Genomic DNA, 26,013 nt, shown 5'->3' with positions numbered 1-26,013 from the left:
TTATAGGAAACTTATAACTGAAATCTTCCTGTGTCACTAGGTATTTTCCAAGCATACCTCATTCTCTTGTGATTTTTGAGCAGAGTATTCGCTATTACTAGCTGAAATTTATTACAGAACTCAATTAATATTTCTCATTTCTTGTCAGAAGCCCATATTCTCCTGTAACTTTTCCTTCCACTTCTTCCCCCACAACTGCATTCCAGTCCCCCATGACTATTAGATTTTCATCTCCCTTTATGTACTGTATTGCCCTTCCAATATCCTCACATACTTTCTCTATTTCTTCATCTTCGGCTAGCGACGTCGGCATGTATATCTGAACTGTCGTTCTTAGTATTGGTTTGCTGTCGATTTTGACAAGAACAACCTCATCACTTCACTGTAGCACTCTTTGCCATACCTTTCTATTCATAACGCATCTTACTCCCATTATAACATTTTCTGCTGCTGTTGATATTACTCTATACCCATCTGACCAGAAATCCTTGTTTTCTTTCGATTGCACTTCACTGATCCCTACTATATCTAGTTTTGCATTTTCCTTTTCAGATTTTCTAGCTTCCCTACCACATTCAAGCTCCTGACATTCCACACCCCGTCTCGTAGAATGATATCCTTTCGTTGATTATTCAGTCTTTTTCTCGTAGTCACCTCCCCCTTGACAGCCCCTCCCGGAGATCCAAATGGAGAACTATCGCGGAATCTTTTGCCAATGGAGAGATCATCATGACACTTTTTCAATTACAAGCCACATGTCCTGTGTATACACGTTATGTGTCTTTAATGCACTGGTTTCCATTGCCTTCTGCATCCTCATGCCATTGACTATTGTTGATTCTTCCGCCTTTACAGGCAGTTTCCCACCCCAAGGACAAGAGAGTGGCCAGAACCTCTGTCTGCTCCTTCGTCCTCTCTGACAAGGCCGTTGGCAAAATGAGGGGACTTACTATGCCGGAAGTCTTCGGCCGCCAATGCTGATTGTTAATCAAAATTTCAGCGGTGGCGCTATTATTGGTGCCTATCGCACCGATAATTCTACAATTCTGGACAGGTAATGTGGGAAGTGTGGCCTTCTCACAAACTGTAAGAAATAGCGTTCGCCGATGCATCAGCTTCAGATACAGCCTGTACTGTTGTATTGTTTTCTTCTATGCGGGAATTTTCCTCAGTGAACAGTTAATCACGTGTATCAGCACCGTTATCATAACGTATCAGATTCATCTGTTTTTGCGTCCCCTACACTATTCCCGACCACTATCCGAGGGCTCGATGTAATCGAAATCAGTGTGCTGGCAGGCTATTTGAAGATTGATCACTTCAATTAGCCTCACGGGTTGTTTCGTTCCCGCCAGTTCTCAGTATTATTACTGTTATTCGGATTACTTTGGTTTGGGTTGTTATTCTGCATCTAATGCTGTTGCCCTCTATTTTGTGGTGCAGTATTCGATAGACAATTCGCTTGTTCGTTGTTTGGCCGTGTTTATGGCATTATGTTGTTATCCTGATTATTCCTGTGGTTGTCGTTCCGATAACCGGAATTACACCGATTATCATACCTTCTTTTCTTTCCGAAGTGCTGTCGGTTGTCACTTTCCTGTTGTCCCCGCCTGAGGTCGGCAATTTCACGTCAACGCCTGTTAATTGGGTTTTAATTATTTTACTTGCAATTAATATGGAAGAGAATTTCGGAATGTGAACTGTTTTTACATTAAAATGAAAAGCAATGTTGGCAACGTGAAAAGAAACTGGCGCTTCTTTCCTTAAATGACTGACTTAATTCTGAACTTTCACTAAGTTATGTAACGGCCGACAGTTTTGGCTTGGACAGCAAATCTTCTGGTAAAATTTGTTAATGGCCATGAATTTAAATATGTTCCCTTGTGGAAATTAATATTAAACTGATTATCGTACTTTACAATATTGAAATGATTGCAGGTTCTATCGTATTTCACAACAAAAGACTACGGCACATGAAATTGCATGCCACTATAACAACCAAAAGAAATGCTTCCGTTTTTAAGAAAACACACAAAATTATTAATTTGAATTTGTAAAGGAAGGATAGATTTGTTAGTGAAATATGGTCAGATTTTAACAGTGTATTTTAAAGAAATAAAAGTCAACTTTACCCTAGTCAACACGCGTAATTCTTAAGACGAAAGATGCTCTATATGAAACGCGCGATATTGAAATGCACGCATATGGTATTCTCGTTTCTAATAACAGTTCCAGTTGCAAATAATTAACTAAAAGTCCAAGAAGGATTTCCTATGATCATTTCATCGAATCCTCAGAATTAATTGCGTAACATGTATCAAGCTAACCGGGCAAAAGCACAATGGCAAAAAGAAAAGAGCAGAAAAGCAGAACAAATAAAAGAGCGATGCCCATGTTTCATTGCTAGTTACACTAATTACACATTTTAAACTTTGTATGATTATCGATATATTACCCAGAGGTGTCTGGCATAGTTGCATTACTGCGGGTGAATTTCGTGTAAACGCTGGGTACGTTATAATCTTGATGGGTTGATGGGAGCTGTAAGAACAACCAACAGAAGCAAGACTGGGGACCTAATTTCGGCTCTGTTTTGTTAAGGTTCACTTCAGCCTTAACTACAGGACAGTGCTGAAACCACCAACGACCCAAGGAAATGACATAATTCCCTAGAAACAGCATGATATCCTAGCAAAGACAAGTTAGATACAAATGGCTAAAGTCACAGTACACGCAGTGTCATCTTTTTTTGTCTGATCTGGCAGTTCACTGTGTCTTTGTCAAACCATTAACCGTGGTAAATGCATGTATTCGCTGTGTGCCGCTTGTTGATAAGGATTGTATGAGTGTCGTATTGTGATTGTAATACGTGCTCTGTGCACTGGTTATTCTTTATCATCATCTATTGTGAGATATCCAAGTATGGACGTGAGTTTTCGGTTTGTATCAACTCAGAATGGAAGACACGAAGAAAGTTGTTAAAGGGCGATAAGGGGTATTTTGCCATGGCTTGTTAATCAAATGGAAATGAAATGTCAAGAGGAAGGAGTCAAATAAAAGCACGCTGGCGAGACTCAAATCAAATCATCCCGACTACCTGTTTTTATTAATCAAAAATGGTTCAAATGGCTCTGAGCACTATGGGACTTAATATCTCTGGTCATCAGTCCTCTAGAACTTAGAACTACTTAAACCTAACTAACGTAAGGACATCACACACATCCATGCCCGAGGCAGGATTTGAACCTGCGACCGTAGCAGTCGCGCGGTTCCGGACTGAGAGCCTAGAACCGCTAGACCACCGCGGCCAGCTTTTATTAATCGGTCATCAAGGTTTCAGTTATGACGTTATATGCTTAATAGGAATGTTTGATGCCGCAGGTGAGCCTGCTACACAGTCAACATCTTTTCATGTCTCCACTACAAGAGTTTCCAGCTTGTGCACTGTTGAGTCCCTCAACCATAGACTAATCTTTGTTCACTGCAGATGATGTCTCACTTTGACTTTCTGTATTTAACTGTTAAATAAATCATATGCTAACTCTAAAAATTCAGCTTGAACATCTAAACTCATTAATAAACTCAGTAACAAAAATATCATAAGAAATAATTCAATTGTCCTCCCCAGCATACTCATCAATACTCCATATGCAATGTAGTAAATTTGCACACAATCAGTGCTAGAAATACATGAGAATTTTGTAATGAAAGAAAAGTCTATACCGGATACCCCCAGGCTCCATAATGGTGCAACAATCCCCTCTTGCAGACACCAAATCATGCCTTTATGGCCTCTAGTTATTGAACCATAAAGGTACACAGGCACTGGTACACAATTACCACATCCTTTACTCTACTTTTTACATGAAAGTTAAAATTCTGTGAGGAAAGTGCCAACCTCATCAATCTACTATGCAGTAAATTGCTTTCTCTCGAAAAGGATAAAACACTGTGATCAGTGTAAATGATTGACTCTTCCCCCACTTGTAAGTAATTAAACTTTTTACATACTCATGTCCTTAATTCAATGGTTCCTTTCATCATGCATGCAACTATCATACCCAAGACAATAGGCAAAACGTCTACAACTAAATAAAATTGTTGGATTAAAAACTCCAAATGCTTTAATATAACAGCCTTTACTAGAGCTTCTTTGTTTGAATCAAACAATTTTTCTTTTTTTGGACATGCAGTGTCATCTCATTTCCAGATTAACTAACTTGAACACTAAATTAATATTCAACACTGCTTCTGATGCGAACTTCCTATAAAACTGACCATACAGAGGAATGCTTTCAATTGAGCTGTTAACTTACTAACAACATGTAAACTCTGTGGGTGAGGCTTTATCTGATGTGGGAATTGTTTACTTCTCACTTGTACTGCTGGCGACTATCATATAAGGTGGCTGCTAAGGGACAGACATGTCGGGTATGGAAGAAGAGAAAACAATTTAAATCCATTCATATGCAAATGGTCCATTTGTTGGAATGAAATCTACGTACTACAGGGAGGTTATATAACAAATTAACATACTAGAATGCCGACAGAAATATGTTGACACGATGGTCCTGCTGTCGTATCCGCCTCGGATATGAGGTTTGTTCAAAAAATTCAGGAACATTTGTAATTTCATGCCAGTGGTGTGTTGGAGCAAAATGTGGTTGGCGTCCCTGCACAAGCCCATATTTAATGTGTAACTCAGTTCCATACTGAGTAGAACGTTGTGTCACACAGTTTGCGAATTTCGAGATGGCAGAGTTAGAGGAGCAATGTACCTGCATTACATTTTGCATGAAACTCAAGAAAACCTTTACAGAGACATACCAAATGATGCAAGAAGCCTATGGTGATGAATGCTTAAGCTACACTCAGTGTTATGAATGGTTTGCACAGTTTAAAAATGGCCAGAAGGAAGTTAAAGATGACCCCATCCAGGAAGCCCTTCCGACATCTACCGAAGACGCTCATGTCAGGAACGTCAACGGAATTGTGCATACCATTCGAAGACTGACTGTCGAAGAGATCACAGTAGAATGTATCATCTCAATTGGATCATGCCATGAAATCCTGACACGGCTTCTTGGAAAGCATCATGTTGCCACAAACTTCATCCCAAGGCTCATGAGTCAAGATCAGAGAGATCTCCGAGACGCAGTCTGTTAAGAGCTTTTGGATTGCCCAAATAACAATCAGATGTTCCTTAAGAGAATCATAAATGGTGATGAGACATGAATTTATGGTCATCATGTTGAGATCAAGGTACAATCTTCACAATAGGTTCAGAAAGGTTCTCCCAGCTCAGAAAGAAAGAAAGAAAAGATAACGCCCATTAGGTCAGGTCAAATTTCAAAGCCTTTTATAGTTTTCTTTGACTGTAAAGAATTAGCTCATCATGAATTCATGCCACAGGGACAGACTGTTAATCTGTGGTACTATTGGGACATGTTGCAATGCCTGCAAGAAACTCTGAGAAGGAAGTGGCGAGACAGTTCTCCAGCCCTGGTCCCTGCGGACTTTTTTTATTTCCAAAGTTGAAACCCCTGTTGAAAGGACAAGGATTTGCAATGACAGGCGTGATTAAAGAAAATTCGCAGACAGTGCTCCGCACAATCCAGCAAGAGGCATACCAGGACTGCTTCCAGAAGTGGAAACAGCATTGGTAGGAGTGTATCAATTGTGTAGGAGAATACTTCGAAGGAGACCACGCACAATAAGTATAAAGTAACAGTACACAAATTTTGTGGACAAAGTTCCAGAATTTTTTGAACAGAGCTTGTATACCTCACCACTAATGTAGTCGGAATGGGAATGCATTAAAAGTTTACTCTCTCAGGATGGTGAAACACAACCCATACGTTAAATTGGACATACACATATAACTTATGTCACTATGTGGAGAACATGAAGTGCAATACTTTGTTCCAAGCATTAATAGATGGAGATCATGTTTACATAAAATTTACAAGAAAATGGTATTCAATATTCTGATCATTGTGGCACCAAATTGATTCATAGCGTGGATGTCCATCTGCCATAGTGGGCTGAATGCACGCTTAGTCACTGTTACAGAAAGGGCACAATAGTTATCTCTACACGTGCAAAGTGGTGCAGAGTTCCCATACTACAGGGACATACCCAATAAATCTTTTAACGAGCTCTGGAGGGTGCCACACTGCCATCCTGGATAATATTAATGTTCATGGTAATCGAGAAATGATGCCCAATACTGCACCTGGAATAATTGTCTGAGTAAAGTGGCAGCAGATGCCTGGTTATTTAAAAGAGATTGACCCAGTGGTTCTCCATGATAATGTAAGTAGCCTACAATGCTCATGCCATGTAGTCACACAAAGCTGGCTTACTGGTACATAGTCTTCTCTATGTTTGTACACCTATCTGGATCACCCATCAACAGTATCTGATGTGTCACTAGCTCAGATCCTTCCGGAAAGTGTCAGTCATGGTGTAAAGGCTTTTATCCACACTCTTTGTCCAGAAAAACTTGCCTGCCGCAAGGAGGTGGCCAGTCAGAAAACCCATTCTGTGCTTGGGTGCTTGCTGCACCCAAATGGTTTGGTGCATGCCCAAGACGTCTTCCATTGTTGCATTTGTGTTGTCTGCTTGAACAGGTGAGTGTTAGGAGCAAACACAGAGGATTGTGTCGAGTGTGTCACCACACAGATCCCCCTGCATCCTGAAAGAGGTAAATGACAGGTTGTAGGTGAAAGGGCTACTTCTGGCATCAGTCGGTGGATTGGGGTGTATGGCGACACAGCATTGGTGGAGCCAGGGTCGACAATGAAAGCTTGAAAGCTGGCTGATACAGGAGAGGGGACCAAACAGTGAGGTCATTGGTCCCATCAGATTAGGGAAGAATGGGGAAGGAAGTTGGCTGTGCCCTTTCGAAGAAACCATAACAGCATTTGCCTGATGCAACTGAGGGAAATCATGGAAAACCTAAATCAGGATGGCCAGACGCATGTTTGGACTGTTGTCCTCCCGAACGTGAGTCCAGTGTGCTAACCATTACACCACCTCGCTTGGTGATGATGGATGTCTGTAGCCCAGTGTTGTGACAGTGGAGGTGATGACATGTGTGGCGTTAGACACAGCAAATTTGGCACAGGGGCAGTGACTCACTTCAATGGCAATCGGGGCGAGGGGAAGCAGTGGCCTATGGTTGGTTGGTATGGACAGCATGGTGGCACAATGACAGGGTTGTGTGGGCAATGGGCTGGTGTGCTAGTGCCCAGGCAAGTCGTGTACAGGCAACAGCACACTGTGTGGTGCTGTAGCATGCAATGGCGTGCATTGGTGCCATTGTTAGCTGCTGTTGTCGCATCTTGCTGGAGGATCTAGCTACACAATGTTGTGGGGTTGCATGCCAGAGGGTGCAGATGGTGCTGCGGAGAGGGCAGTGCTGAAAGTGCGGAGGCAGTACAGTGTGCCATGAGTGGAACATCTGCCTGCAGGGCGAGGTGACTGGTGCTACAGGTAGCTCCTTCTGGCACAGGTGGCAGTGGGATGAACAGTAGGGAGGCCCAGTGCCTGGACTCGCAAGTGCTGGCCAAATACCCAAGTTTATGTGGAGCATGACATGTGAATATGTCTGCAGGCCTCAGTGTACAAATTATCTGCACTTGCCATGGTGTTGTGGGAGCATCAGGCATAACTGGACCATGCAGTAGTGCCTCTGCTCCACAAAAGTGGGAATGAAAGTAGTGGTAGACAAGGGTTGTGGCTCGACAAAATCACCCGGCACAGCAAGCCTCAGCCCATGGACAATCTCTGTAGCAGACGCCACCAAGTCATCCTTGTGGGCCACACACAAACCTAGAATAACCAGTGGCAGGGCAGCAAACATCTGACAGTAAGGGTGGCTTTTAACGTCCTATTAAATCTCTCCACTATGCTGTTGATGGCAGGGTAGTACCTTGTAGAGAAGTGAACTAAAGTGCTGTAAGCCTCAGCAAGTGTTTTGGATAGGCAGCATGTAAATTGCCACCTATGGTTTAAGTTATGTGGCGGGGGCAACTGAAATGTGAAACCCATCTGTCAGCAAAAGCCTTAGCAATGAGGTCCAATGAGATGTCTGGGACTGAGACAGCCTCTGGCCATCTAGAGTTCATTGGTACTTAATTTGATGACTGAAAGGTGCTCATGATGTTGATGTGACATATGGAAGAACCGATGTCCCCAGGAGAGAAAGCAGCATTCAGAGCGTGTACATGACACCCTACCTTGGTGAGATACGCATGGACCCATTTTATACCATCCTTCCTGAATCCTGGGCCAGAAGAAGCACACCTGCATGAGAGCCAGAGACACATGGATGGCAGGACATGACAAGTCTTAGAGGTAGTCAAAGGTTAGTTTGCAGAAGTCAAGGGGAAAGTAGGGATGGATATAGTCTGCCAAGCCATCTTGGTGTTTGGGGTCCGTAAGCAGGTCACACCAGATGTGGAAGTCAGTGCCTAGAATTTTGTGTGACTAGAGAATGAGGCCCATCTCTGGGTCATTTGGCAACTTGAGTGTCAGAGGACCGAACTTGGGCCAGGACCCTGTAGTTTAGAGTGGAGGTAAGGGACAGGAGCAGCTGAGGCAGTCAGTGATGAGATTATCAGTGTCTAGTATGTGCCACATATGTGTCGTGAATTCCGCCACATACTCTTGCTAGTGGGACTGTGGGGAGGGATATCTGGGCACCTTCCTTACAATAAAACCCTGTCATAAGAAGGCAGTTGTCGGTGTAGACAGTGAAGGGACTCCCTTCTATCGAGGGTCAGAAGTATATGACCGCCTCGTAAACAGCAAGGAGCTTGTGGTTTTATGTGGCCCACGTTCACTGTGGATCGGACAGCTTCGCTGAGCAGAGAGCCAGTGGCTGCTGGGTTTCCTCATCATGTTGCTGGAGGATAGCACCCGAGGCAGACTGGCTGCTGTCAGTGACAATGCAAGCAGGGCAGTAGGGTGGGGGTGGACCAGAAGGATGGCATCAGACAGGTCCCACTATGTGTGCTCAAAACTGCCCATCGTCTGGATGGTCTTCTCGGCAAACAGTTGGGAACCGACATCTGATATAGTGTGTCCCAGAAATTCGAACACCAGAGCATCAAAAACACATTTATCCGTGTTAATAATAATTATAACGCCCGGCTTATGGAGGCAGGGGAATACCTTCTCAAGGTGGCAGCAGTGCTCTATGAGGTCGCAAGAGTAGAGGAGGATGTCGTTTTAGGCACATAGTGTCCCCGGGCGCCATGGCAAACATGGTCTAGGAAGCGCTACCAAATTTGGGCAGCACTATAGAGGGTCCAGTTTTGTCGCTATGTAATGTACCGTTTCATGATGTGCTTCCCACTGGGGTGTTGGAAGGGTGGGCGAGGAGAGAGAATTCAGTGAGGAGATCAACAAATGGACCAGAATAGGATAGCTGTTTGATGGTGAAGTGGGCGGGTTATATAGGATTGGCAGAAGATGTGACAGCGGGATGTGCCATCGACAATTCGCCAGGTCAAGGCGCAGGCCGTAGTGGAAAATAAAATGAGCGCAAAGGATAGGAACTATGATGCTGGCAATGTGGGAAGTCCATGGGAAATCTCTACCGAGTCCTAAATTGATGGATCAATTGTGGGAGCAATAGGTGGTGATGACAGAGCCACTGGCTGCAGTGAAGAGTAGCAGGAAGGTGGGATGGAAAAGGACAATAGTTTGCTGGGAAAGATGGATAGGTCAGATCCGGCATTAACTAGGCCTGCCGTGGGAAGAGGAAGGGTCTTCATAGTCAAGTATGAACAGATGCTGTGAGATTAAGGAGCAACTGGGTGCACCCACGAACACAATGCTTGACAAGAAGTGACATTGCTGCCAAAACACTAATGGTACCAGCAGACACCTCTGCAGTCCTGAATGCCTTGGCAGTCGTCTGCTGGTTGGGAGGAGTTGTGCCTGCATGGCAGGTGCACTGGCAGCTGCCAGGTGGGGGACCATCAGGGATAAAGGCATCACGAAGGTCTTGTACACAGTGTACACAGCATTCACAGGCGTCATGTAGTTGTCAGGCCCAGTGCAGAGCTGGGAGGATAAGAGCATTCCAAGGTAGTGGACACTTTTGCCATCTCACTGATCATGTATCTCATTAAGCAAGCTGTCTCCACAGGTGGGTCATGGTGGAGGAGGAGGTATACATGCCTGCATATTCTGATAGTCCTACGAATGACTACTGCGGTGCTGGGCAACAGTCACTGCAAATGCCTGTGTGTGAAGGCTCTGGATGGTGGTGGTCTTGAGGATCGAGCATTTTGAACACCCTGTCCGCCAAATGGCAGCCGTGTCACTGTTCACATAATCATGCATGACCAGGGCCATGTGGTTTGTAGCATGCAGACGTATGAGCTAGTTCGGAAACATGAACTGTTGGGATTCAGCGAGGGTGCGGAGATGTTGCACAAGCTGTAAGAGTCACATGGCGTTGTATTCTTCTGACCAAAAGAGTACATGCATTTCAGATTACACTAACCACGATACCTACGTCCTCCAGCATACCAAAACTTTTGGGTTTTGGTAGGCGGGATACGCACCGTGGCAACTGTGGGCTTGAGTTGCACGACCATGAATGTAAATTTTGTGGAGTCACTGGTGACGGAGCAGCTCACAAAAATTGCTTTGGCAGACAAAAACCATAGTCGGGGGTTCTGGGCACTGAACGGTGGCAGGTGGCTCGAAGCAGTTTGCGCCTGTGTAATGTCCATATGAGCTTTGTGCTGTGATTGATAAAAGCCTCAAACAAGGCCATTTCTACTTGCATGTCAGAGAATGTGGGGTGGGGGAGGGGGGGGGCGATGGTTGGCAAGGGGCTAGGGCCATACACTTGTCAGGCATAGTACATTGGTGTAGGTGGTTGGCTGTGCCGTCATGTCCGTATTTAGTGCTCTGGCTAGAGAAACATTAAAATGAGGGTGCCGTGCTATACATTCTAATTGGTATAGTGGAGCACAGGCTTGATGTGGGAAAGGAGTATGTCATCAGTGGCAGTGTGATGCATGGACACTGGGGGGAGGGCGGCAGAGAAGGAGAGATGGTGATTGGTTGTGGTGCGTAGCCTAGGTTGGGGCGCTGAGCAGGAGAAGCAGCTTTGTCTGTGTTGGCTGAAGGTACCCAGCATGTGTCGGCAAGCAAGACATGCCGGGGCTGCGTCAAAACACGCCGTGTAAGAGTATGGAGCATGTTGCCAAATTTGAAATGCTCACGAGGGTCACCAGTATGGGAGCTAGTTTACTGCTCACTTGTATTGCTAGTGGCTATCAAATAAGCTGACTGCTAAGTGTTAGGCATGTCAGGTATAGGAGGAGGGAAAACAATTTATATGCATCTGTATGCAACTTGGTCATTTATTGGAATGAAATCAATCTACTATGGGGAGATTATACAACAAATTAACATCCTAGAATGACAACAGTATGTCATCAGGAGTTATACATATATGCAGGGGTGGCAAAGGTACACGATTGTCCAGCTATCTTGAGTGGTCCAGCTATCTTGAGTGGTCCAGATACATCTCACCTCTAATGCAGCTAAAATGGGAATACATAAAAAGTTCACTGTCTCAGGATACGGAAACGAAACCTGTATGTCACACGGGATATATACACTCCTGGAAATTGAAATAAGAACACCGTGAATTCGTTGTCCCAGGAAGGGGAAACTTTATTGACACATTCCTGGGGTCAGATACATCACATGATCACACTGACAGAACCACAGGCACATAGACACAGGCAACAGAGCATGCACAATGTCGGCACTAGTACAGTGTATATCCACCTATCGCAGCAATGCAGGCTGCTATTCTCCCATGGAGACGATCGTAGAGATGCTGGATGTAGTCCTGTGGAACGGCTTGCCATGCCATTTCCACCTGGCGCCTCAGTTGGACCAGCGTTCATGCTGGACGTGCAGACCGCGTGAGACGACGCTTCATCCAGTCCCAAACATGCTCAATGGGGGACAGATCCGGAGATCTTGCTGGCCAGGGTAGTTGACTTACACCTTCTAGAGCACGTTGGGTGGCACGAGATACATGCGGACGTGCATTGTCCTGTTGGAACAGCAAGTTCCCTTGCCGGTCTAGGAATGGTAGAACGATGGGTTCGATGACGGTTTGGATGTACCGTGCACTATTCAGTGTCCCCTCGACGATCACCAGTGGTGTACGGCCAGTGTAGGAGATCGCTCCCCACACCATGATGCCGGGTGTTGGCCCTGTGTGCCTCGGTCGTATGCAGTCCTGATTGTGGCGCTCACCTGCACGGCGCCAAACACGCATACGACCATCATTGGCACCAAGGCAGAAGCGACTCTCATCGTTGAAGACGACACGTCTCCATTCGTCCCTCCATTCACGCCTGTCGCGACACCACTGGAGGCGGGCTGCACGATGTTGGGGCGTGAGCGGAAGACGGCCTAACGGTGTGCGGGACCGTAGCCCAGCTTCATGGAGACGGTTGCGAATGGTCCTCGCCGATTCCCCAGGAGCAACAGTGTCCCTAATTTGCTGGGAAGTGGCGGTGCGGTCCCCTACGGCACTGCGTAGGATCCTACGGTCTTGGCGTGCATCCGTGCGTCGCTGCGGTCCGGTCCCAGGTCGACGGGCACGTGCACCTTCCGCCGACTATCCCTAATGCCATGCACATGTGCAGTGTAGGCTTCTAGCTGGTCCAAACTCTAATTTTGACCTCCAGGATCTATATATGGACTTGCCACTTTGAAGAATTGCCCATCACTGCATTCACAATTCAGGGCAGAGTTGGGGATGGAATCACATTTGAACCAGTCTAATGGGAGGGGGTTAAATTATAATTGGTACGCCACCCAGTAACAAAGGCTAACCAATGGCCAAAGTCTATTTTTCATTAAAGCGTCACTTAACTTCAAAAGATGGGCAATCACTGTTGGACACAGGAACTGAGTCCCATTGGATGATCGGCCTCCTCATCCTAAATACAAACATGCCCCCCTGTGAATGTGGGACACCTGGGTACTACCTGCATGATGCCTGGCAATAGAAAAGGAGCCCATTCACATGCAGATTGTGCACTTCAAGTTCCTGCCCCAGAGGATTTTTCTCCACTGCCTTCACCATTTGGTCCTTGAGACTGGATTCACATTTATCAGGCCACTTTTCTTAGTGCAATGTAGCTTCTAGTGGAGATTCAGCACACTGCCCCGTCTGAAGTGAGTCAGTCAACATCCACAGAGAAAACGCTAATAATATTTTTAAGCTCTTCCACAGCCAGACTGGTCGCTGGGATCTCTCCATATGGGAGCCACAGTGTGCTGTGAAGGTTTGGCCAGCAGCCTTGGTGTGCCACAGCCACCTCTGCTCCGGGGTATCACCTTTGCCACATGGATGCAGGTGGGTGCTGATATGCCACCAAAACCAACTGCAGAACAGACTGCACCTGTTCTAACCTCCCGGTTCTTACTATGTCCAACCCAGACTGCGGATGCCTCACCTTGTACCACCACAGCTCATCCACAGTGGCTGCCGATCCTCCACGACTGCCACAGACTGGCTCTCTACACCACCCCCACAACCTGTAGCTACAGCTTCTCCAACTTTGTCCACCAGGTATGGGGACCATGGCACCAACACTCCCAGCACTGCCATCACCATGCCGGGACACAGATTCAGCCGTTCATCCTTATCACCCTACCTTGCCTGCAAGAAACATCATGACTGAGGAACTCCAACCAACATCCAAGATAGTCCCCATCGTCCACTTTGGAGCCAGTATTAAGTTGGGCCGATTCTACCCCTGTATGCCATCTCAAAAGGGGGAGGATGCAGCATCCACCAAAGAAGGTGATAGGAATGCAGACAAGATTTGCCCGATCACACCACTGCACCTTCACATAACATCACACATGGTGACATCTGATGGCATCCAGGTGACAGAAATAGGGATGCACAGCAAGGCATGAGGAGATTCATGACCGCTCATTCAATGTTACTTCACTATGCTCTCGCCACATCGTATATATTCCAAACACTCTCTAAAGATTACTGCATTGACTGGATTACCACTTACTACTTACCTTGACTTAGTTCTGTGCATTGAACTCGCGCTTGTTCTACTGTTCTTGTGCCAGGATTCAAATAAACATGATATTACATCATGTCACAACACAACGTATATCACAAATGGCTTGTCTTCCTCTCAAAATTTCATTCAGTTTCGAAATATCTTTCTAGTTTAGACTTCTCTCTACAAAGTGCCTGTTTCTGCTGCTTTACCTCAATTTCTTATACAATATTGGAAAGATACTTCAACTCAACGTTCTTAGAAATATACAATTTGACAAAATAAAAATATTAATAGCTTGATCTACAAATTATGTTCCGATAGCAGTTTTTGTTGTGTTTGGCATGGCCCTGATTCGATTACCGGCTAGGTCAGATGATATTCTTCACTTGGGGACTGAATGTTGTTTTAATCATTTCTTAACATTAACTTAGACTGATTTGACATTTAAGAGTTGTGATGTGTGTTGTTCAGGTGAACAACTGATTTTTTAAAAATATTCTGTCTCAAAATTTTAGAACTCAATTAACTCACACTATACAATAAATGGCAGCACTACTGAAAATTTTTCTTAACCAAAACCTGAAAACAAGAGAAACACTGCATAGGTGATAGAAACACACGATGTTTTGGAATGACACACTTAAGATGTTTTGAGCACATTTTGGATTAATTTTAACTGAGCATACATGTAAAATCAGTAAGACTGTAATTTATTTATTGTCAAACTGTCCATTTTACCAGCCTATAATTAAACCAACATGGTAATCAATATGGTATGGAGCAAATAGGTTCTACATGCAGACAGGCCAATATGAGTGAGTGCACACTAGATGTAAATTTCTGGCAACATTAGAATTTCACATCAAAGATCTGATATTTTCACTAAATTAGAAAATGAAAACATACTGTTGTGAAACTTCCTGGCAGATTAAAACTATGTGCCAGACTGTGACCTTTGCCTTTTGCAGGCAAGTGCTCTACCAACTGAGCGATCCAACAATGAATCACAACCCATCTCACAGTTCCATTCCTGCCAGTGCATCATCTACGCCTTCCAAATTTCACAGTTTTCCTGGCATACCGCAAGGCAAAGGTCCCACATTCGCGCCCTGGTTTGGCAGGCATTTTTAATCTGCCAGGAAGTTTCAAACCTTCATACATTTTGTTGCAGGGTGAAAATTCATTCTGAAAACATGCTGTTCTAAATGTTCTGCAGCTGTTGTGAGTTAGCTTTCAGCTTTTATCCAATTTTATGTCCCCCTAGAAAGTAACTCCAGATATCCATGAATATAGATTTTCAAAATAACCATTATTCCAAAAGAACCTTAATGATGTTATTCCATTAAAATAAAGTAATCTAACAGCAAACTGCACACTTATTCTAAACGAAATTTATTTACGTAAGATATATGATGACAGATGGGAAATATAATTGTAACAGAAAGGTTTACTGGATGTGATGTGGCAAATCTGCAATTTGCCTTTATATTTATTGCCAACACTGATCAACTTAATACTGAATGAGACAAAAATCATTACTTCCTTACAGTGAAAGCAAAGACTGGAACCAATAATAAAATGTAGATGTGAGATTTCTTGGTGTAAATAATGCGACTATAAACTTTTAAAGCACAATATTGCAACAGCTCATGATCTTTCCCATTACCCTTCAAGTAGAATTTTACTGGCAAGTGCAGAGCTATAAAATTAGTCATTTTGGTAAGTAAAGTTGTACGAATTAGCAGAACTAAGATCACTACTTGCAGCTACTGATGAGAAATTACTACCTCAGGTGCCAGAGCATTGTGCATTAGACAAATTGGCAACTGTGCTCAACAGTGCAGAATACTCCTATAATGTCCAAGGGCATCTGATATACTCACATGGACACTGTACAAAACAACAGCATGTATTACTTAAAAGAACTCTAGATATTATAAATAAATAGTTTTAACACTATCAGGCAGTAACTCTCCTGGCTATAATATTATTAGGGTTTTAAAACTTAGGCTAACTGGATAGCTGATCTATTGTATCAGTCATCAAGCAAGTCCTAAAAGAAATGCACATGTCTTACACTCTGTTCAACAATTTCCGAGACATTACGTTTTCAACAGAACCTACTTTCCTTATACCTAATTATTCTTTTGCAGTGTAATTATGTGGTTTTTGTTTTTAGTGATACACCTTTTCAACGTGGCTGCTACTCAGCAACCATACACTAGTTTCAACATAGGATTAAACAGCCAACCAGTTGCACATAAACAGTAGGTACATTGACCTAGGTTAGCTATGCTCAAGTCGAAAGTAAAATAAAATGTTCTAGCCTTGGCCACGTGTGCCCAGCTGGGAGCCACATCAGACTAATCAGCTCAGTGGCTTACATTGCTGCCACGAAAACAATACATGTTTGATTCTATGGACTATCACAGACTGACTTAGGGTTTATAGTGTGTTAGTACAGTGATGTTACAGTGTGTTTTCATGTTGATGTTGATTCTTTCCAGTTTATATTTTTTATGTAATCAGATGTTTATTACTTTTTGAGTGTGTATTTTCGTTTTTAAATGGCTTCTGTAACATGAAGGAACATTGATGAAACCAAGAAGCTAGACTATTAACTGATAAGAGATATATTTCATCAAGTTACACTTACCTCCAAGCCACAGGACACATACTGAGGAATACACATTATGGGAATTGAAACAACATTTGTATGTTGCACCTCAGACTTTATTCCAGCTGTAGCACAGGACACATACTGAGGAATACACATTATGGGAACTGAAACAACATTTGTATGTTGCACCTCAGACTTTATTCCAGCTGTAGCTTTTACAGTTCTAATATTCAGTTCCACATTATGACTCTCTCTTGATACAAGATCTAAGGGAATATGCTGTCCAAGCATATTGCAGAAAATCAATCCGCACACTTTAGGATCAGGAAAATGTACATAGAATGAGGAGTATATGAATCTTTTTTCATATCTCACTGATCATTTTCCTTTCACAATGAATAGAATAGAATAAACTACCAAAATCTCTGTTAGAATAATTCTGTGTGGCAACTTTCAAGTGAAGAAGTTTCCATTCATGTAGTTAATCATTTTGTTCTTGTTGCTAGTGAAGTCGAGACAGTGGACAGAGCGATCCACAGCAGCGAAGAGCTGACATGGGTCAAATGACAAGCTGTAGACTGGGCTGCTCTGACGAAGAGACATGTAATAAATCTGAAAAAATGCAAGTAGTTTAAATAGTTGTAACCAAAATTGTGTTTCCTTTTTACACAAATGCACAACAGCAATATTACCTAAAAACCATACAATATCAAACTATTTCCTATGAAGTACAAACAGCATAGTGCCGATGACTATATAATTTGCAGTTTATTTACATGCAATACCATACATAACTTTCAAAAATTGTGATACCTGCTGATTGCTATATCAAAAATCAAATTTACAGGTGGTAAATATATTGCTAAAATGAAAATTTCAATGTTTAAGACGTTGCATGACATGAATATGTAAACTGAAGAAGTTAAGGTAATAAATAATTGTGTAGAATATCAGTTAACTAGATTACTAGTTTTCCTAAAACACCCTCTCGGCTGCCATTTGCAATAATAATAATAATAATAATAATAATGTGTGTGTCCACACGTGCACACACAAACCCATTTCCTCCTACAGCTAGAGAAAGGAATTCCATTCCAAAAGCTCTGTACCTTTTGTGCATGTCTGTCGACAAGGCAACGCTTCTGCCTCTAGGTGTGTCATCTCCTTTATTCCTAAATAATTCGTTATTGTCAACCAGAATTTTACATACATTACTAAAAGTAGTAGTTTACAGTGCTACCTATCAGAAGAACTGGACAGTCAGCATAGAGACTTGCTATTGCACACTGAAGTTCTACGGCTAAGTACAGGCACGGTTCTACCCCGGTTCTAAACGGCTATCTTCAGATACAATGTCTAGAGAAAACAAATGTGAAACACTTTCCTCAAATACAGTCAGAACTGTTGAATCAACAAACATCGTTGGATCAAGAAGCTGCAAAGAAGTATATGGCCAATCTGACAGCACTGAAGACAGAGTTTGTAAACTGATTTTCATATTTCAAGGCAATTGAACCTGTTATAGTGAAACTGAACTTAAAGAAATAATTTGATTTCAAACTGACATTTCCTTAAAGTCAGAAACCAGTGAAGATGAATTTGGAAATTAGTGAGTTATTCACCAGATTATAATAAACTAGGTAGTGATACACAGAGACAAGTATCTCACTAAACATTTTTCAACATTTAAGATGGCGTATTTTTTTTTTCACATATGTAATGCCTTGAGTACTGGGTCTACAACGTTTTATGTACTTTGTGTAGTTAAAATCATTAATTTTGCCTACAGTGTTCTTTTGTGATTGAATGTTTATGAATTTTTAAGTCAGTAGATCTCTAAATGAACTAAACTGCATGTAGTTGACTTCAAGCCTGAAAAGGTTTTGTATACCTGCTCTACAGAAATCTTGCATTTAATTAATGTATTTACTGTGGTGCCAACTTGTTGAAATCTAGTTTAACAAGTAAATATTTTCAATTGTAAAGTTCTTTAACAACCAATTCTTGTAACATTGCTGTGTTCCACTTTGCACTGACTACAGTGGATCAACATCTTTCCATCACACATCACACCACAAGAATTATTCAATCTTAAAATATACTACTATTGTTTTTTAAAAGTCTATATGACAAACATGCAGTCTTTGAAAAAAATTTATCTTCTCTGTAGTCTGTATAGCACACACACAATTGCCACTCAGCCACAATCTCTGTTGCTTTTAGGCTCTGCTTGAACTTCTCAGTATGAATATACTTGTATGAGCTACATTAAGTCATCAAAAGTATCCGGACACCTGGCTGAAAGTGACTTACAAGTTCGTGGCGCCCTCCATTGGTAATGCTGGAATTCAATATGGTGTTAGCCTTGATGACAGCTTCCACTCTCACAGGCATACGTTCAGTCAGGTGCTGGGAGGTTTCTTGGGGAATGGCAGCCCATTCTTCAGGGTGCTGCACTGAGGAGAGGTATCGATGTCAGTCGGTGAGGCCTGGCATGAATTATTCGTTCCAAACATCCCAAAGGTGTTCTGTAGGATTCAGATCAGGACTCTTTGCAGGCCAGCCCATTACAGGGATGTTGTTGTTGTGTAACCACTCTGCCACAGGAGGTGCATTATGAACAGGTGCTCCACCGTATTGAAAGATGCAATTGCCATCCCCGCATTGCTCTTTAACAGTGGGAAGCAAGAAGGTGCTTAAAACATCAATGTAGACCTGTACTGTGATAGTGTCACACAAAACAACAAGGGGTGCAAGCCCCCTCTATGAAAAACATGAGAACACCACAACATCATCACCTCTTAATTTTAGTGTTGGCACTACACACACTGGCAGATGACTTTCAGCGGGCATTCACCATACCCACACCGTGCCATTGGATCGCCACACTATGTACTGTGATCCATCATTCCACACAATGTTTTTCCACTGCTTAAGGTCCTTACACCAAGCGAGGTGTCATTTGGCATTTACCGGCGTAATGTGTGGCTTATGAGCCGCCGCTCGACCATGAAATCCAAGTTTTCTCTCCTCCCACTTATCTGTCATAGTACTTGCAGTGGATCCTGATCCAGTTTGGAATTCCTGTGTGATGGTCTGGATAGATGTCTGCCTATTACACGTTACAACCATCTTCAACTGTCGGCGGTCTCTGGTCAGTCAACAGACAAGGCCAGCGTACGCTTTTGTGCTGTATATGTCCCTTCACATTTCCACTTAACTATCACATCAGTAACAGTGGACCTAGACAGGTTTATAAGTGTGGAAATCTCGCATACAGGCGTATGACAAGTGACACCCAATCACCTACCCACGTTTGAACCACGAGTTCTGCGGAGCGCCCCATTCTGCTCTCCCACGATATCTAATGACTACTGAGATCGCTGGGACGGAGTACCTGGCAGTAGGTGGCAGTACAATGCACCTAATATGTAAAACTTATGTTTTTGGGGGTGTTGATACTTTTGATCACATAGTGTATGTACACAAACACCACCATTACAATTCTATGAGGAAGTGAGGAAAAATCCTTTATGATGTATTGGATGCAATACTATGAACTTACTTCTCCATTTCCTAGTGGATTCATTATGTAAATTGTAGTGAATTACTGTAATATGAACTTCATGTGTCTGACTTTAAAGTCAGGACAGACTAAGCTAACTGTACTAAAATCTCTGTAAGCATTATATTATAAAAGAACAGAAATTATTATTGTTGATGTTGCCTTTAGTCCAAAGACAGGTTCATGAAGTTCTCCAGATCTGTGCAAACCTCTTGATCTTTGAGTAACTGCTGCAACCTTCAGCCATCTGAACCTGCTTACTGAGCTCAAACAACTTTTACCCCCACAGTTCTCTTTCAAATTGATGATTCCCTGATGCCTAAGGATCATATTAACCTTCTTTTCAGTTGGGTTCTGCCATAAACAGCTTTTCTTCTCAATTTGATTCAGGACTTCATTGTTAGTTGTCTGATCTACTCTTCAAATTTTCAGCACTCTTCAGTAACACCACACTTCAAAAGCTTCTATTCTTTTCTTTCTGGACTGTTTATAGTCCATGCCTAACCTCTGTAAAAAGCTACACTCCAGACATCTTCATTTGATCTCAAAAACTAATGGCCTGATATACACCCGGTTTTCTGCAAAATGATCATCACTGTCTGGAAAAAGTTTGTAGCTATACACCACTTCCAGCCACAATGTACCAGTTTTCTGTTACAACCAATTGTGGGAAAGACTCTGCTGTAATGTTCAACATTTCATCTTTGTATGATGCAATTTCTGTAAGCGCTCACATGTTGGTAGCCCTGGGTAACAATTCGTTTAACCAAAGGCCTGGCATAATCTGTATCACTTCAGGCAGGGAGGTTACCTTCATAGTCTTGAATGTTGTGGAATTTAGCACATGTTAAAATTCAGGAGAAAGTAAAAAAACACATTTTTTTTTGTTTTCTCCAAAATAATTCCGGCCCCGACATACAGGCCTCCAAAGACGATACTGCAAACAGCATTTTGAAGATGCGAATTTCGGAATTTTTTTTAAACGCTGTATCTGTGTAACAGTTCCAAATATTTTGTTACAGTTTTTTTTATTTGAAAGATAATAGCTTTATGATAACAGTGGCATCCTCTGAACTTCTTTTACTGTTGCCTTTTGAATTTTTTTATAATTTACAGATTTTTTTTCCCAAAACTGTCAATCCAGAAAAGTTAGATTTTTTTGTGTTGATTAGTACCATGTAAAGGAGAGCTTCCACTTTTAAATTGGACTGTTTTATTTTAAAAAACCTTTTTTTTAACTTTCATGGCTAATTTAATAATTTCTTTGTTAACAGTGTTTACTTCTATAGACTGCTGCAGTTATTTCTTATCACTTTCTTTGTTGCAGTTATTTCTTATCACTTTCTTTGTTGCAGTTATTTCTTACACTTTGTTGTAGTTTCTTGTCAGTTTGTTTGTCATGGTTGTTCACTTCAGGTTTCCATACTGTAGTTGTTCAGTGCTAATTTGTTTACTGAAGAGGCTTCTAAGAAATCTGAGACCATTCAGTGAGGTGTGTGTTTTCATGAGGAAACTGCCAGTTGACACAGTTGCAGTGTTTTTTGTGAAAAGGACTGTTTGAAATGTCTTCTGACTGGAGCCACAGGAGAGTGAAGTGTGCTGACTATTTGCATATCCATTAAAAAAAAAATCATTTGAAGACACTGTTTCAAAGTGAAGATGTTTCCAATGACGACATTTTGTGTTCTAAATGTTTTGACAGAATAACAACAATGCCAGTATCTGAACAAGGCGAAGCTTCACATGGTGTAGATTATGCAGATTTTGCTTCAATAGAGGAAGTATTAAATACCCTGAATCAGTCAAGTACAGAGGTAGGTGTTAGTCCTGTTAAGAAACCGTGGCCAGTGAAGTCGAGTCATAAGCTATATGCATCACGAAAGCACAGAGGAATTACTAGAGCTATGAATGAATACACAACAGCAAAACTGACCACACTCTTCAAAGTAGAAATTCCATCTTCAGAAGAAAATGAACCAAAGCACTCTTGCACTTCTTGCCAGGAATTTTTCACTAATATCAGTTCAGCTGTTGAATATTATGCATCCTACAGTGAAAAGTTGCAAGTTGTAACTATTATTCCAGAGACATTTTCAAAGAAAATAATTTTGAATCACGTTCCATTAGTATCAAAGTACATCAGCTGAGGGGCAAAAAGTTGTGAAAGTGAAGAGGTACATGACTCACAGTATTAAAGAAACTTTTGCAATTTATAAGAGCAATTACACAACTTCACATATTGGAAGATCAAAATTTTATGCGGTACAACCTAAGTGGGTAGTCCCACACCCACCTAGAGATGTCTGTTTATGTGTGTACTGTGCAAATTTTGAATTTTGTGTGATAACTTCGAAGAACTTACTGGAGCATGTGACATATGACACCTTGGTTGGGAGCGTGAAGTCATTAGTAGCATGAGGTGTAAAGCGAGAGACTTGTTTGTTTCAAGAATGTGGGGACTGCCCTGGAAAGGGAGGACTGTTTTTACAGACACTTAGCCTGGAAGATGTAGCAGATAACTCTGCAGAAATTACATATGTGACATGGGAGAAAATTAAAACTAATTAAGAAAACTGTTGCCTTTGACAGTTTCATTGATGAACTTGGTATATGGTCAGTGAAAGCAGTAACACACCAGCATCTGAAGAAATTGCAACTACAACACATTGCAGAAGTGAAAGAGTGTGTACAGGCTGAAGAACTATGTTTAGTACTTCACTGTGATTTTGCCGAGAACTGGTCTGTAATTCTCCCACAAGAAGCACAAGGGTATCATTGGAGTAATGACCAGGTTTAAATTTTTACAGGAGTGACTTATTTTCAAAACAAGACCACAAATGTTGCAGTTATAAATGATGACACAGGACATGACTCGGCACATGCTTTGCTAGCAATGCGCAAAATTCTTCAACTGAAAACGGGCAGAAGAAGATAATTATTTCTGATGGTTCCCCTAGTCATTTTAAAAATCATTACCAGCTGTTTGAATTGAGTAAGTCGCTTGTGCCAACTGGCTGGGTATACAGTGCTACTGGTCACGGGAAGGAGCCTTATGACTGTGTAGGATACATGCTGAATGTTGCTGGTCATTCCCACATAGAACTTTTCACAGTGTAGGCAGGTAGGCCCCCTACAAAACCTTTCACCTGACTCCATCAACCTCCTGACCCCACCAACACCCCGCACCCCCACCTTCTACCTTCTTCCCAAGATTCACAAACCCAATCATCCCGGCCGTCCCATTGTAGCTGGTTACCAAGCCCCCACAGAACGCATCTCTGCCTACGTAGATCAACACCTTCAACCCATTACATGCAGTCTCCCATCCTTCATCAAAGACACCAACCACTTTCTCGAACGCCTGGAATCCCTACCCAGTCTGTTACCCCCAGAAACCATCCTTGTTACCATTGATGCCACTTCCTTATACACAAATATCCCGCACGTCCAGGGCCTCGCTGCGATGGAGCACTTCCTTTCACGCCGATCACCTGCCGCCCTACCTAAAACCTCTTTCCTCATTACCTTAGCCAGCTTCATCCTGACCCACAACTTCTTCACTTTTGAAGGCCAGACATACCAACAACTAAAGGGAACAGCCATGGGTACCAGGATGGCCCCCTCGTACGCCAACCTATTCATGGGTCGCTTAGAGGAAGCTTTCTTGGTTACCCAGGCCTGCCAACCCAAAGTTTGGTACAGATTTATTGATGGCATTTTCATGATCTGGACTCACAGTGAAGAAGAACTCCAGAATTTCCTCTCCAACCTCAACTCCTTTGGTTCCATCAGATTCACCTGGTCCTACTCCAAATCCCATGCCACTTTCCTTGACGTTGACCACCACCTGTCCAATGGCCAGCTTCACACGTCCGTCCACATCAAACCCACCAATAAGCAACAGTGCCTCCATTATGACAGCTGCCACCCATTCCACATCAAATGGTCCCTTCCCTACAGCCTAGGTCTTCGTGGCAAACGAATCTGCTCCAGTCCGGAATCCTTGAACCATTACACCAACAACCTGAAAACAGCTTTTGCATCCCATAACTACCCTCCCAACCTGGTACAGAAGCAAATAACCAGAGCCACTTCCTCATCTCCTCAAACCCGGAACCTTCCACAGGCGAACCCCAAAAGTGCCCCACTTGTGACAGGATACTTTCCGGGACTGGATCAGATTCTGAATGTGGCTCTCCAGCAGGGATACGACTTCCTCAAATCCTGCCCTGAAATGAGATCCATCCTTCATGAAATCCTCCCCACTCCACCAAGAGTGTCTTTCCGCCGTCCACCTAACCTTCGTAACCTCTTAGTTCATCCCTATGAAATCCCCAAACCACCTTCCCTACCCTCTGGCTCCTACCCCTGTAACTGCCCCCGGTGTAAAACCTGTCCCATGCACCCTCCCACCACCACCTATTCCAGTCCTGTAACCCGGAAGGTGTATACGATCAAAGGCAGAGCCACGTGTGAAAGCACTCACGTGATTTACCAACTGACCTGCCTACACTGTGAAACGTTCTATGTGGGAATGACCAGCAACAAACTGTCCATTCGCATGAATGGACACAGGCAGACAGTGTTTGTTGGTAATGAGGATCACCCTGTGGCTAAACATGCCTTGGTGCATGGCCAGCACATCTTGGCACAGTGTTACACTGTCCAGGTTATCTGGATACTTCCCACTAACACCAACCTGTCAGAACTCCGGAGATGGGAATTTGCCCTTCAGCATATCCTCTCTTCTCGCTATCCGCCAGGCCTCAATCTCCGCTAATTTCTAATTTCAATTTGCCGCCGCTCATACCTCACCTGTCTTTCAACATCATCTTTGCCTTTGTACTTCCGCCCCGACTGACATCTCTGCCCAAACTCTTTGTCTTCACAAATGTCTGCTTGTGTCTGTGTATATGCGGATGGATATGTGTGTGTGTGCGCGCGAGTGTATACCTGTCCTTTTTTCCTCCTAAGGTAAGTCTTTCCGTTCCCGGGATTGGAATGACTCCTTACCCTCTCCCTTAAAACCCATACCCTTTTGTCTTTCCCTCTCCTTCCCTCTTTCCTGACGAGGCAACCGTTGGTTGCGAACGCTAGAATTTTGTGTGTATGTTTGTGTTTGTTTGTGTATCTATCGACCTGCCAGCGCCTTTGTTTGGTAAGTCTCATCATCTTTCTTTTTACATATAATTAATAAATGACCTATTTTGAGTACATTTAATATAATATAAAGTAAATACATCTGTCCAGAGTGCACTATTAGTGTTCAGAAAATTACCATACATACACACAAAAATGAATACAAAACATATTCAGTCAACAACATCAACTTCTGAGGTAGGCCCCCACATCTTCAGCTGAAATGAGACTTTACACTGTGCATCTGTAATACTTCAGTAGCTTCTCAATATCATCTTTCTTTGTCTTGTTTATGGAAACTTTACCATCAAATGTTTCCGAAGAATGCGATGTTATTATTGGAAAAATATGTCCTGGCTTTTACTGGTATAAAGGTATGGAATCTGAATCCTCCAATATAGGACTTTGGAAAGTACTTGCCCTTTCTTTTCTGAACTGCACTCCTAGTACAGAAACTGCTATGGAACAGATGATACTTTACCCTATTTTCTTATCTCTTTTCCATTTGTTTCAACTGATATGACGACCTTTCTGTATTAAAAAAAAAATTCCACCCTGTTTTAAAATCCACAATTTTGCTTCTTTTTGTTGCATATACC

At 42.7% G+C, this 26,013-nt stretch overlaps 1 protein-coding gene across 1 annotated transcript in view; it reads right to left on the bottom strand.

Annotated features, from left to right (window-relative positions):
• Window positions 1–16,885: 16,885 nt before the first annotated feature.
• Window positions 16,886–26,013, bottom strand: part of LOC126188101 (F-box/WD repeat-containing protein 4-like) — an 84,358-nt gene continuing 75,230 nt past the window's right edge. Inside the window, exon 8 of the mRNA XM_049929567.1 lies at window positions 16,886–17,322. Within this exon, the coding sequence (XP_049785524.1) occupies window positions 17,164–17,322 (159 nt within the window). The 3' untranslated portion in view covers window positions 16,886–17,163. The remainder of the gene's footprint in view (window positions 17,323–26,013) is intronic.

The sequence above is a fragment of the Schistocerca cancellata genome, chromosome 5, assembly GCF_023864275.1.
Source record: "Schistocerca cancellata isolate TAMUIC-IGC-003103 chromosome 5, iqSchCanc2.1, whole genome shotgun sequence".
Classification (NCBI taxonomy): Eukaryota; Metazoa; Arthropoda; class Insecta; order Orthoptera; family Acrididae; genus Schistocerca; species Schistocerca cancellata.
The sequence above is the reverse complement of the archived record's forward strand: the minus strand, read 5'-3'. Positions and strand labels throughout refer to the sequence as shown.